This window comes from Ruditapes philippinarum, unplaced genomic scaffold (assembly GCF_026571515.1).
Source record: "Ruditapes philippinarum isolate M1 unplaced genomic scaffold, ASM2657151v2 ctg1464_1_1_1_1, whole genome shotgun sequence".
Taxonomy (NCBI): Eukaryota; Metazoa; Mollusca; class Bivalvia; order Venerida; family Veneridae; genus Ruditapes; species Ruditapes philippinarum.
This window is the reverse complement of record NW_026859675.1, coordinates 330,423-344,387: the sequence shown is the minus strand read 5'-3', so window position 1 is coordinate 344,387 and position 13,965 is coordinate 330,423. Positions and strand designations below refer to the sequence as shown.

The 13,965-nt window shown below is 32.4% G+C and overlaps 1 protein-coding gene across 5 annotated transcripts in view; it reads right to left on the bottom strand.

Annotated features, from left to right (window-relative positions):
* Positions 1–4,806: 4,806 nt before the first annotated feature.
* Positions 4,807–13,965, bottom strand: part of LOC132757478 (DNA topoisomerase 2-alpha-like) — a 39,502-nt gene continuing 30,343 nt past the window's right edge. For 4 of the 5 annotated variants that reach the window (XM_060748763.1, XM_060748760.1, XM_060748761.1 and 1 more), the window contains 7 exons: positions 13,210–13,377; positions 11,761–11,932; positions 11,137–11,273; positions 10,154–10,321; positions 9,526–9,636; positions 8,678–8,847; positions 4,807–6,624 (listed from right to left, as the gene is read on the bottom strand). In XM_060748763.1, the coding sequence (XP_060604746.1) occupies positions 6,475–6,624; positions 8,678–8,847; positions 9,526–9,636; positions 10,154–10,321; positions 11,137–11,273; positions 11,761–11,932; positions 13,210–13,377 (1,076 nt within the window). In that variant the 3' untranslated portion in view covers positions 4,807–6,474. The remainder of the gene's footprint in view (positions 6,625–8,677; positions 8,848–9,525; positions 9,637–10,153; positions 10,322–11,136; positions 11,274–11,760; positions 11,933–13,209; positions 13,378–13,965) is intronic. The other variant, XM_060748764.1, reaches the window with a different exon arrangement.

The following is a 13,965-nucleotide window of genomic DNA, read 5'->3' as shown; positions in this document are numbered from 1 at the left end:
GTCACACATGGCCACAGTATATGGAACGTTAAATATAAGTATGGAAATCCCATTTGAGACACACATGACCACAGTAAATGGAACATTATATATAAGCAAGGGTAGCCTAATAAAGTCAAACATGGCCAAAGTATAAAGACAATTCTATATAAGTAAGTGAAACCTAATTGAGTCACACATGGCCACAATATATTAGACATAATGTTTAAGCCAGGGAAATGTATTTGAGTCTAATTTTATTAGGCTACCCTTACTTATATATAATGTTCCATATACTTTAGTCATGTGTGACTCAAATAGATTTCCCTTACTTAAATATAATGTTCCATATATTTTGGCCTAGTGTGACTCAATTAGGTTTCCCTTACTTATATAGAATTTTCTTCATAATGTGGGTATGTGTGACTTTATTGCGCTACCCTTACTTATATTTAATGTTCCATATACTGTGGCCATGTGTGACTCAAATAGGTTTCCCTTACTTAAATATTATGTTCCATTTATTGTGGTTATGTGTGACTAAAATGGGTTACCAACACATATATTTTAAGTTGCATATGCTGTGGCCATATGTGACTTTAATAGGCTACCTTACTTATATGCTCCATATACTGTGGCCATGTGTGACTCAAATAGGGTTCCCTTACTTGTATATGATGTTTTATATTTTAAATTTCGTTTGCTGTGTCCATTTGTGACTCTTATAGGTTACCAAACAGATAAATTTTAAGTTTTATTTACGGTGGTCATGTGTGACTTTAACAGGCTACCCTTACCCATATTTTAAGTTTTATATACTGTACCCATTATGACTGTAACAGTATAGTATAGTCCTGAATTAACTAAATAAAATACCCATTGGGTATTTAAAAGTCCAATTTATGAAAATAACGTTCTTAAGCCCCCGATGATATTTACAGGGAAGAAAATTGTTTTGGCAATTTAGTGGTCATTAGCCTCGACGTGACCTATGGAAATTAGTCGCTCCCATCTTGTTGCCCGAAAATATCCGAATGAACCCAACATAATTGTGGTATCACACAACAGTTTGTGTTCACTATTGAACATAATGACCTCTGCACCGAACAGTTTATCATCTGAACTGAACATAATGATAGTACCAAAAAACCACTGAACATAACGACCTTTGCACCGAACAACACATTGACTTGACTGAAGAAGATATAATCAGCACACAAGATAATGATAGTACCATTTAAGATAATGATTGTACCATTTAACAGTTCTATTTCACGACTGAACAGAAGGAATAAAACACCCAACAGCATGTCATTGCAACTGAAAATAATAAAAGTATCACCCAATAATATACTGCTTCAGCCAAACAAAATTATAGTACCACTCAACTGTTTATTTTCATGGTTGAACATGATGAGAAGAGCACCAAACAGCATATTATTATAACCGAACATAATAACTGTCACACCCAACAACATATCTTTTTAACTCAACATAATTGTGTTACCACATGCCTGTTTGTTTTAAGAACTGAACAGAACGACTAATGCACCTGACAATACATTGACTTGACTGAATAAAATACAGTCGGCACACAACATAGCACTTCAATAACTGAGCACATTAGGATTTCCATCCAGCATTTTGTATCTCGGACTCTACAGAAAGACAGTTAACCAGGTATATCATTCATTCTTAACATAAGACAGTCCAGGCGTTCCATAAATATATATTTCTGTAATTTTCAGTGGTGGTAGAATACAGAGGTAAGCTTATGCCATGGGGTAGTAATTTGTCACTAAAGTATTAATAAATACTGGTTGTTGTTTTCAATCCTTAAATGCAAATGGATCTCGTTATAGGTAAAAAAATATTCTCTTCTCACACCAACTGTACGTTACATGTCATTCAATAGTTTATTAGCAAATTTGGGTTTTTCCTAGCTAATCTGTAGGTACAAACTAATTTTAACCGTTATAGCTTCACGGTGGACTTCCCGTCACAAAAGATTAGTCAACCTGTTACGCTTATTGGCTGGGAAAACCCAAATATTCTTAATTTCGGAGTCTATTATTATACATGTACTTCTTAAGTAGAGGCTTATTGTAACCTATTAAAGTCCGTGGAGGAATGGAGAATTGTTGCCGCCTTTTCCTTATTTTCCATCCATGGCCATATAGTTTTTACAAACGCTCGAAAATTCAACCTCAAGTTGAATATTGCTCCATAGTTTGGCATCCTTGGCAGAAATTCTTAATTTATAAGATAGAGCAAGTCCAAAGATCAGCTGCTAGATATATTTTTAATGATTATGATTATACAAGTAGTTGTCTCAAAAATGATAAATGATCTTAATTGGCAAACCCTTGAACAGCGTCGAAACATCAGTGCTGTAACCTGCTTGTATAAAAACCAAAACAACATTGTTTTTGTTGACCACCAACACCTTACTCAAACAAGAAATCTGAACTACCTGATACCCTACTCATCAAAATTCTTTCTTTCCTAGGAGCATACGTCTTTGGAATAGCCTTCCTCTAACTGTTCAGTCTAACCCCAGTTTAAACATCTTTACTGTGAGGCTTGACCCATTCTATAAATTCTAAATTGCACACTATGTCTTTTAAATTGTAGAACTTATATTCTTTTAACTTTTTAAATTTGCATATAAATAATTTCTTTTATTAACAGTTCCCTGACAACGCGCCAGCTAGTCATAATCAGAATTGATTGTTAAGCAGTATGATGTAGAAGTAGAAGTTCGATTGTTTGTTTGACCAATATAAATTTGTCACAAATGATTGGATATATTATGTTTTCTTAACAAATAATTTTCATACATCACTTAAATTGATTTTTGTTAAAAAAAATTGCATTTCATTTCCTTCCAAAAATGTTTAAATGTGGCTAAGTTCATTTAGACATAATTATAGAGGAATTAAAACTGTTCGATAGAACCTTTTTCGCTTTATTTTTTTATTATTATTAAAAAGTCATCTACAACTTTGCCCTTTTCATTTATATTCAAGTTGCTATTCTTTCGTACTAGTGTTTTCTCTAGATATGCAAGATTTTAAGTAGAATATGTTGGACCATCGCTGCACATAATATCTACCATTGAAATAAAATACGTTATTTTTCAGAACAAGTTGATGTGATTTAATAAAAATAGGTGCCGTAAACTAACAGGGAAGTATTGAGTAGCCCAGTGACCAAGGTCATGTAGATTATTTATATATAAATCTATATAACCTCTAATTAAAGAAACTAATGTAGCGTCATCTTAGAACAACATTTTCTGGTAAGTAACCGGTGTAGTCCAAGGAATTTCCCTACATTATGGTTATAATGATGAGTTCTAAAAGGTGGCCGATTACACTGTACGGATCCATTATAGTGTGGCTTTATCTGGTGCAGAAACTTATCGTTAAATGCCCATTATGCCTCAGACTTTAATTTTTTATCTTTTTTATACTTTGGTGTACTTAAGTACTTTCCAAAAAGGTACCGATTGGCAAATTACCTGAACCATCTATTTCATCTGTTGCCCTTTGGCAATTAGTACAGTTATACTGATTGGTATTTTGTACGAGAGTCAAATACTACTTTATTTACAAAATGTCTGTTACTTTCTTCAGGTTACTCTCATCTACATTATTTAAACATAAAGTCTCACTTATAAAAACGACTCAATGTTTTCCGTTTTTAATGAAAAAATAAAACTGTATTCGTTACTTTAATTATTGTGTCTGCACTTTTCTAACTGTATTGTTAACAGTAAAAATAGCTAAACAAACTTTCTGAATTAGTTACATAAGTTGATTCCACCTTCACTAGGCCTTTACCGTGCTTCTGTACTGTATCATTTCATTCTTTGCGTATTCTTTAATCTGTTTTTTTTGTTCATCTCGGAGTAATACTAGTAATTCTACCCAGAGTGTGAACTCTGTGTACAAACACATTGTCCAATGATGCTTGTCCACCCACATGCACTTGATATAACTTTGACTTATTCCGGAATTAAGAATATTTTGGGGTTTTCATAGGTAATACGGGGGTACAAACTTTCACAGTTACAGTTTCGAAAATATGTGCAACAGATTGACTAATCTTTTGTGTCTAACATTGTACTGTGAAGCTATAACGATAAAAGTTTGTACCGGGGGATTAACTTGGAAAAACCCACATTTGCCGATAACATTTAAATGCTTAAACTATCATAACTTTACATATTTATGGATTTGATTCATTTTTGGAAAAAAGACGACTATGAATAAAGATGTCATGACAGCTGCATAGTTGGTATTTCATGATCTTATTTGAAATAAAAGACCTTTCAAGTAAGAGAAGAAATAAATATTGATTAGAACTGTTTTTAAATATTCACAAGGAGACAGAGCTAAAATTTCCCAATTTAGTTTGTACAGAACAAATTAATAGATTTTCACATAAATAATTATTTTTTATTGTCAGAGTAAAGCACTGGTTATCACAATTGCTAGAATAACAAAATTCGTAATGCTCTACACTTTTAACTGGTTCTGGGCCAGACAAGATTATCCGACTGCTAAAGGGTTCAGGTCTTGGCACGAGTCTCATCATGTTTAAAATTTGTGCCCAAATCCCGTGATTGATGCTAGACCGAAAAGGTGGTTTCAAACACCTGCACTCACGGACGGACGGGGATTACACTATATGCCCCCCTTGCCATAATCATGTTGGGGGATAAAACATCGAGACTGGGTTGCCCGTGTAGTCTTGAACAAAATGCGAACCCAGCATTTATCATGCATGACAGGTAGGAAATTTATTAAAACAAACCAAATATGTCATACAACATTTATTATGATCTGTGTCAGTTGTTACAGAAAATGAATACTTTTTTACTTAAAGATCATCTAAAAAATATAAGGCATATAGTTTCAGAAGAAAGGGTATAATATATAATATATAAATCTTAAATACAGTATCGGTTCTCATTTTGCTCTAGGCTGTATTAAAGCAGTTGCTTTTTTAGTTTTTTTGTTAGTAAATCATTAGTGATGACTATCATATGGCATATACAATGAATAACATTTATGATTATTTACAAACAGGCAAGTTTGATCAAACCTACATTATTTCTGAACTTTGTGTAAATACTTCCTTAGGGCATGTCCACAAACATGCTCTATAGGCCCACTAGAAAATGTCATGTACCACCTTTCTAGTTTAATGACCGGTCAAGGTGCAAGAATAAAATAAATTTATAAGTTTTGTAATGGCTAACTATCCAAGCTCTTTGCTTTCTAGTTTGAGATATATCTGGTACTAGTATATCAGGAAGAACAATTTTGAATTTTGGCCCCACTACTACGACTTTTCTGAAAGACCAGTAGGCAAAGCTACAAACCAAATCTACAGTTTGCCTTGCAGTTTTTGACCATAAGATTTTTTAAAGGTCTCAGCCTAATTTACGATATTTGCAGAGGACCACCTAAGGAACGTGAACCTGTCCGGTTAAGTGAAAATGTTTTAGTAATTTTTGGCCGACAACAAATAATCTTGAAGCACTTTAGTAAATAAGAGGTTATGATCCTTAAATCACCAGTATCCATTGAAATAATAAGGGAAACAAACATCCACAGCTAGCCAAACTAAGCCTCTAGATAGAGGTCTAAGCATAAGTACCCACGATATTGGCTAGTTTACTTTTTGACAGGAAAATCAAATTATCTTAAAAGGCATCAGAAATTTATTATCTTTGTTTTAATTTGCAGTTTTGTTTGACAAAACCCCCAAACCTAAACAGAATAACAGCATCCTAGATTGGTGGTGTTAAAGCTCAATACAGTAATCAAATCAATTCTAATTCAAACCTTCATATTATGATACATATATATTAATGGTGCTGATGATACTGCCCAGTTGTTTTTAAATTATATATGTACCATTTGTTCGAATCTTTTGTTTGAATTTTCTAAACAAATAATATAAAAGAAGAAACTCTATAAATAAAACCTTGAAGAGTTCAAAAGAAATGAAAGTGTCTTCTGATGGAACTTAATTTGACAAAGACTAAAAATTAATATAAATATATACAGTGATAAAAAAATTTAAGTTCCAGAAGCCTGGCTCCTTTATTTGAGATACATCCTCATGAAGCAAGAAAAAAGTACCAAACTGTTTTACTAAACACTGTTGCATTAAAATATTTACAACATTTTCATTATCAATTCTTTTGTCGAAAGAAAAAACCCTATACAAATGATTAGCATAAGTATATAGTTAAAAACTTCACACAGCCTTCTTGTTCAGCATCATGTAGTTGTTAAAGTGATTGAGACAAGATGAAATGACTGTTCATGTCTACGATGTGATGATCTGATCATCCCTGATTATTGTCTCCTCTAATCAACATACTTTATATCTCATACTTCCTTTTATATGTTCACTATTTACACATTTACTCCATATAATCTGCTGTAGTGCTAGCAGTTGTCAGACAACAGTATATCAAAAGTCCTCCTCCTCAGAATCCTCTCCAAAGTTATATTTAACATTAGCACGAGCACGTCCACCACCCCGTGCTGTAGTAGCTGTAGAGACAAAATCATTGTCTTGATCTGAGGCACTAAAACTCTCATCACTAGTATATTTCTTCTTCTGAAATATAACACACAATCATTTTAACACCAGTGTTATAGAGACTCCACTAAGATTTTATGACATGACGAGACTGGACATGAATTTCTGAGATTAATGTCCCATTTGATGAAGGTCTAGCCCAGTTACTAGTGTGCAAAATTTCAGATCATTCACTCACTCCGTTTTCTTATAATTATTATTCTAATTGTGAAAAACTACCCAAAAATGAAAAGCGTTCACTTTCACTCAAATCATACAAACATAGCACAAAAAATCAACTTTCAATTAATGGTTTAATTATGTTTTAAATATATTTCTGTTTAAAGTGATCCATTGATGTCAGAAATTCAAATTTTATGTTTTTAGGCATTTTGGACCTAAGTGGTGTTCCTTTAATAAGTACTGTTTCCTTTACTCCAGTTACTAGATGATTGTTCTCAGAATCAAATTAATAAATATTTTAAATTCATCAGAGATTAATTTATGGACTATCAGATACCAGTCAGGGCCTGCAAAATCAATTGTCCGTATTGCCCAGGTTGTCCCACAGCCTGTACGGACATGTGAAAATTTTCAAGAATAAACTATGTAAATATCATACGGACAAGTTAAATGATGCTTCACATAAAAGCGGACAAGTAAGTCAAAATCAGATTTTGCCGGCCCTGTAATACCATATTTGAACTTAAAAGACTTCTCCTTTATGATTTAAGGATATCCTTTCAAACATTATACATGTAGGGTTTAAAGGGAGACACAGGCAAATTTTTCATTTCTTAGTTTTGAGTTTTTGAGTCATTATTCTGTTAATGCCCTCAAATTGAATATATTAGACAGTCATAGGAACAAAACTTTTCTCCATATAAAGAATAAAATGGTGGTTTCCTAACTTGACCTGCGTGGGTCAGGTTAGAGCGCTAGGATTTCAAAATAGTTGTCAAAGTGAACTCTGGAAACGTTAAAGAACATGTCAAATGTATGACTTAAGACTTGTTTCAATCATACAATATCCATAATATCTGTTATTGTAACTTCAAGGGTTGTTCAAGTCATGTGACTTGTTTTTAAAGTATTTGGTGATTCTATTCGGGTCTAAATTTTGTTCAACATATATAGATATATTTACGCTTCAAACCCAAAATATTTAGAATTTAAACAGAAATTCATGCTTCAAGAACCATTTTAGCGTGATTTGAGTACATAAGATCATTTTAATATTTTTGTCATTACTTTGCCTGAATATCCCTTTAAACATAATACATGTAGTTATCACTTATTTATCCCCCAATATTATACATGACAATGTACCTATCCTTTATTCCTTTTAATATCTTAAGCTCAATTTCTTGTCTTTCTTTTCATTGATATAAAGATATTTCAAGCTTTTTTCCCTTTTGTTATGATGGACTTGAGTATAATAGAAGTAAAGCTACTTGAGTAAATTCATTATGTATACAGTGTAAGAATTAAAGGTTATAAAGCTGTATCTTGTGATTTAAACAGTTAACATTTGTTGTTTCAATTATCTTACAGGGCATCTTTTCCTTCTATAACAGGGGCCGATAACAGGCCCCTTTACAATTCAAAATTGCACTTTTTTTTTCACAAAGCGACGGAAAAAAATTCACAATTTCAAAAGAGATTTTATAAAATTTCGGGACTTAGTCTTCAAATTTCATTGTTTACCTTGAGGTAAAACTTGATTTTTGCCTATTGCAAACATGTAAATAGTTTTAATCAAGTTATATGGTATTTGTGCATGTTTACCAGATTGAAGTACCAGCTAAAAGCAGATTTTACACTGGTCAGAAATTATTATCAAGCTTCATCATTTCTGGTTTCATAATTTCATTGGCAAATTATATTATGTCATTTAAAATTTTATGACATATCGCGCTTTTTTCACAAAATGAACAGGCCCATTCACAATTTTGGCAAAAAATGCCCTGTCTTATGGTTGATACCCTTAACAGTTGTAACATACAATATTTTGGAACAAAATATAACACTGCTATTTTAAGCAGGGTTTTAAAGACCAGATTCCATTTTTATATAGCAGTTATTGTTTTACCTTTTTAGTAGTTTTACTTTTTTTAGGAGCACTTTCTCCATCACTATCTGAGAGATCAACATTTGTTCGTTTCTTGACTGCAGCCTTTTTTGGCTTTTCATCTTCACTTTCATCACTAGACCAAGGATTCTTCTTTTTCTTTTTAGGTGCAGCTTTCTTTTCCTTTGGCTCTGAAGGATAAAAAAGTACATGTTCGGCTTACAAGAAAGAAGTGTAACACAGATGAAGTACAGCAGATACTATATTCTTATAAGGGAACCATACTAATTTCAATTGAAATAATGTGTAAAAAGATATTACTATTTCATATACAATGTGCCACTACAAAAATATGGTAAATTCAAGAAATAATTCTTTTTAAAAACGGCACAGAAAGATACATTGTAATGTTTATTGTTACTAACTGCAATGGCTCCAATGATATTGAAGACAAACTGTAATTTGAAATGTTTCCTAGCTAAAGAAAGGCGGAAAAGTTTGTTTATATGTCTAAATACAACAGAAAACATGCAATATCATCAGCCTCTCATATATAGTTTATATCTATTTAGATTACAAACAGATACCATCAATCTCTTTAAGACCAATGCTCCCTGATGTCACTTTTACAAGAATAAACACTTGGTCTAACCTTGAGGAATAACAAAAGATTAATCATTTTTTATTTTTCAAAATTTTCTTATTGATTGAAGCAAAACAATATATTAATGATAAACCATCATAGAACCTTAGCAGCATAAAGTATCCTTCATGTGGACAACATATGAAGCTTTCATCTATCCCTGCATCAGTAAAATAAACTACACAAACAAAGAAGTGTATATGTGCATGCAGCAAGAACTAACTACCTTTGTGTGAAGTAGAATCATCATCAGAATCTGATATAGTTACAACTTTCTTTGATTTTGCTGCTGTTGAACTCTGGGAAAAAGCAGCTGAGATACCAGGCTGTTTTGAATCTATTTGAGAGGTAGGGCAAACAAAGACAAAGTGTTTTTTTTAGTAAGATTCAAATATATCATCATACAAAATTCCCAGCCATGGCAACAATAACTAAGCTTTTACATTTGGGCTGTCCTGCAAATTTTCTATATAGTTAGTTGTTTTCTACATCTACATTTGCCAATGTAAAATGGCTATTAATATACATGTATCTACCAAAGACATTTGGGCACTTAAGGGGAATATTGATGATGTAATATACAAAATAAATATAAAATGTGTCAGCCAATAAAAATTGGAAACAAAATCTGGATTATTAAAACCAGTGATTTCATCTTGATTTTTCTTTATGAACACTGGCCTGATTCAGATAAGCCCGGAAAGATTAAATTGAAATATATAATTATCATTTATTAAGACAGCATTATATTTATAGAACATCTAAACTCTGAAATATAAATGTATACAATATGTAATTAAAAACAAAAACACAAGCCATGCAAGTTTCCACAAATCATGGCTATCATTACCAACCTTTCTTTTGTGTTTTGCTTTTGGCTGGAGCACGTGGCTTTTTCTCAGCAGCTGGTTTTTTGGCAGCTGGTTTTTTATCAGCTTTCAGTGATTTGACAGGTTTAAAAAGTTCTTCTTTAGGTTGAGCCACTTCTTCCACATCACTATCATCAAACATTGGCTCAGAGTCTAAACAAATAACAAATCATAATATCTGTTAAATACATGGAAACTGAACAACAGCCTTAACTTTTCTCATTGCTTGATACACTATGACCAGAATGGATACTGTAGCAACATACAAAGAGGAAGATTTCATCCCAAAAAACCAACAACATGACAGTGTTATGAGTCTTTGATATTGACTGAAGAATTCTTTAAGTTCACAAAGGTCAAAATTTCATTTAAAATCGATGATAGTTATCTTTGGTTAGATGTTAGCTGGGTAGAACTACCAACATTCCTTATGCTACAATAATTAAATATACACTTAGCATTTTTAAAGTCATTTGAGAATTTGCAAAAACATTACAACATTAAAACTAACTCCTTTTTACAAAAAATGTTAATTGAAGATAACCTGTATATTCCAAAATTACTAAATTGGTCATCTCTTTTAGGAGTTATCATATAAAACCATAAAATGAGTTAACCAATAAACTCACTAATATATATGCTGTATATTGTGGAAATATAGACAGTGAAAATGACCTCCATAAAAGTGTATTCCTATAAAATCTTGTCTATTATTAAGCCATGGTTTGGGAAATGACACAAACAAATCAAGAATGGACAGACTTTCAGTAACTTCTATCAAAGATGAAGCTCACAATGAAAACTTAATATTGGCAGCTAAACATGAATATATTGTAATATACAGTTATTCATGAATCTATTCATTGAACAATTCTACACAACAAGCTGGTTAGTAAGCAATACTTTGTCTTTATTTACAGGGTTTTAACCAGTTATTGTACAGTTACTTTACAATCAAAATGATTTACTTGTTGATTGTGAAGATTTGTCTGGAAGTTGTCCAGTAATTCTTAGCCATTCATCATCTTTATCTTCCTTGCTGGAATTAACCGTATTAGTGTTGTCATCATCATCTGAGTCAGATTCTATAACCATTGCTTTCTTCCTATAAAGTGATGAATATCATACAGCATAAGTGTTGAATATCCTCATAATACACAACAACTGTAGTTTGGCATTTTTGCAAGGATCATGTACGAGAATCACAACTTTAACTAATGGTCTCATTGACAAAGATACTATGCATATCTCCACTTTGTATTGTATCAACGTAGTAAGTTTCAATGAAAAGAAGTCATTAATAAGTACATTATTTAAGCCCCATTTTATAAAAAAAACGAAATTATTTTGTTTGTCGTACATTATTCATAAACATGGTCATTAAGGCCCCTAAACAGGACTACCACATCAATTTAGAACTAATTTCAAGGCCATTTTTTTACGGTCATAGCTTAAAAATATTTAAATTTTCAACTAAAGTTTGTAATAATCCATCAAGAAAATATTGTATTGCCAGGGGTCAACTAAATTCATTTCTTAAAAAACTTGATCTAATCTAATGAGGCCTGAAACTGCAGAATAATAGAACTTACTGGTTTGCTGGCTTAGATTTCTCAACCGGCGCCTCAAAGTCGGAGTCACCATCACTTACATCAGAAACAACAGCTGGCTGATCCTCAACTACAGCTAAATTATCTACAACACTTCCTTCTCCATCACTTTCTATCTCATCTTCAGCTTCAAAATTGTACTTCACCTGCTTAGCTGAAAGTACAATGGTATGATCAACAAGTGCTCTCAGAAGAAACTTCATGTTTGACTAATTGAATTATGGACCCAGCAGACAAAACAATGGGGGAAAATCAATTATATATAAAGATATATTCGAAGCTTAGAAGGGCAGCTCTAATTAAACTTTGTATGGTTGGGATAAAAAGACAGACATGTATCAAAAAGAACAGATTCTAGAACTGTCATCGATAGAGACAATATCGATGTATCGTTGATATTTTTTTGCCGATCAATAATCGATACACATTTTAAAAAATCGATACTTTTGATTAATTAATTAAATGTCTAGAAATTATAAAAATTCACCCAAAACATATACAGAAGCAAATATTTGTGTCTAATATTATTCTTTTGTTATATAGTGGAAATATTTCAAAGCAATGGTGACAAAAAATATTGTCTAGAAAAAAATTATGCAGTGGACAATACACTGTACAGAACATGTTTTTAACTGAAATCATTTAAACAGGTATGAAAGTGAATGACAGACAAGTAATTATAGGTTATTATCGATATATCGGTGTATCGTTGATTTTAGTCATCTGATATCGATATATCGTTGATATGCTTTGCACTGAATCAATGACAGCTCTAACAGATTCTAAGGCATTTGCCATCTTATTTCATTGTGGCAGAAACTCATGTTTTGAAAGGGCAGACATTTGCCCTTTAAAGAATCTGGAGGGCGAACATTTGCCAGTTTTAAACAAGAGGGCATGATGGCCCCGAGGTCGCTCACCTGTATATAGGCCCCCGGAGCGGGGCCAGTTTAAACCTCAGGGCTTTTATTTGAACAAACTTGGAAGACACCCATTAGAAGATGTTTCATGATGTTAAGTTTTTACTACACACATATAATGAAAAACAATGACCTACCCCAGGGCTTTTATTTGAACAAACTTGGTAGACACTCACTAGAAGATGTTTCATGCCAAATATCTAAGCTCTAGCTCTTTGGGTTTTTTAAAAGAAGATATTTAAAGTTTTTTCTTTCGGTTGCCATGGCAACCAGAGTTCTGCATGGAATTAAATTCTTTGAACAATTTTTAAAGGTGACCACCAAAGTAACATTCCTGTGAAGTTTGGATGAAATTGGCTTAGTGGTTTATGAGGAGATGTCATTTAAAGTAAAAGTTTAAGGACGGACGGACGACGGACGAAAAGCGATCACAAAAGCTCTCCCTGTCACTTTGTGACAGGTGGGCTAAAAATTGAAAGAGCTAACATAACCGAAGTATAAAATCAGATACCTGCAGCCCTTCTTGGTCCATCTCTAGGTATGACAGTTCCGAGGAAGCTTCCATCCATATCATCATCTGATACATCACTGATTTCATCAGCTGAATCATCAGACCACGGATTACGCTTCTTGCCACCTTTCTTTTTGGGTGATGCGGATGATTTCTTCTGTCTAGGAGCTGTTTAATAAAAATATGATCCACAATAGGTGTTATATCAAGTAATCATAGATTCTATTTCTTCTACAATTAAGTTTGATGATTTAATACAGAGATTATGATATCTTTTTCCCATTTCAATTGACAGTATCTGTGAAATATGTTACCTGTTAAAAGCAGTGAAATGAAGGATTTTAGATTCCCCCCATAATGTTTAAGAATAAGTCAGACATTGCTGTTAGATTTACAATATTGTACACAGTTAAGTAACACTATGTCCAGAGATATTTTTACAATTATTTATTAAATTTTTAATCATTCATTACTGTTTATCTCTGCTGTCATTATATATGTGAGGTGTAAAATTTGATATATTTGTAGGCCAACTAATTAACAACTCACTGTTTTCTTTCACGTCATCTTAACATGTGAATCGGCATTAACAAAGATGTTAACAAAGATGTTAAAATTAAAAATAATTTAGTATAAGAAAATTTAAGATATTGTTCACTAGGGCTGTCATTGAATATCGAAATACTGATATATCATCAATATTCATCATCCGATTAAATATTGATACACACTTTCAAATATCAATACCAGCTAAAA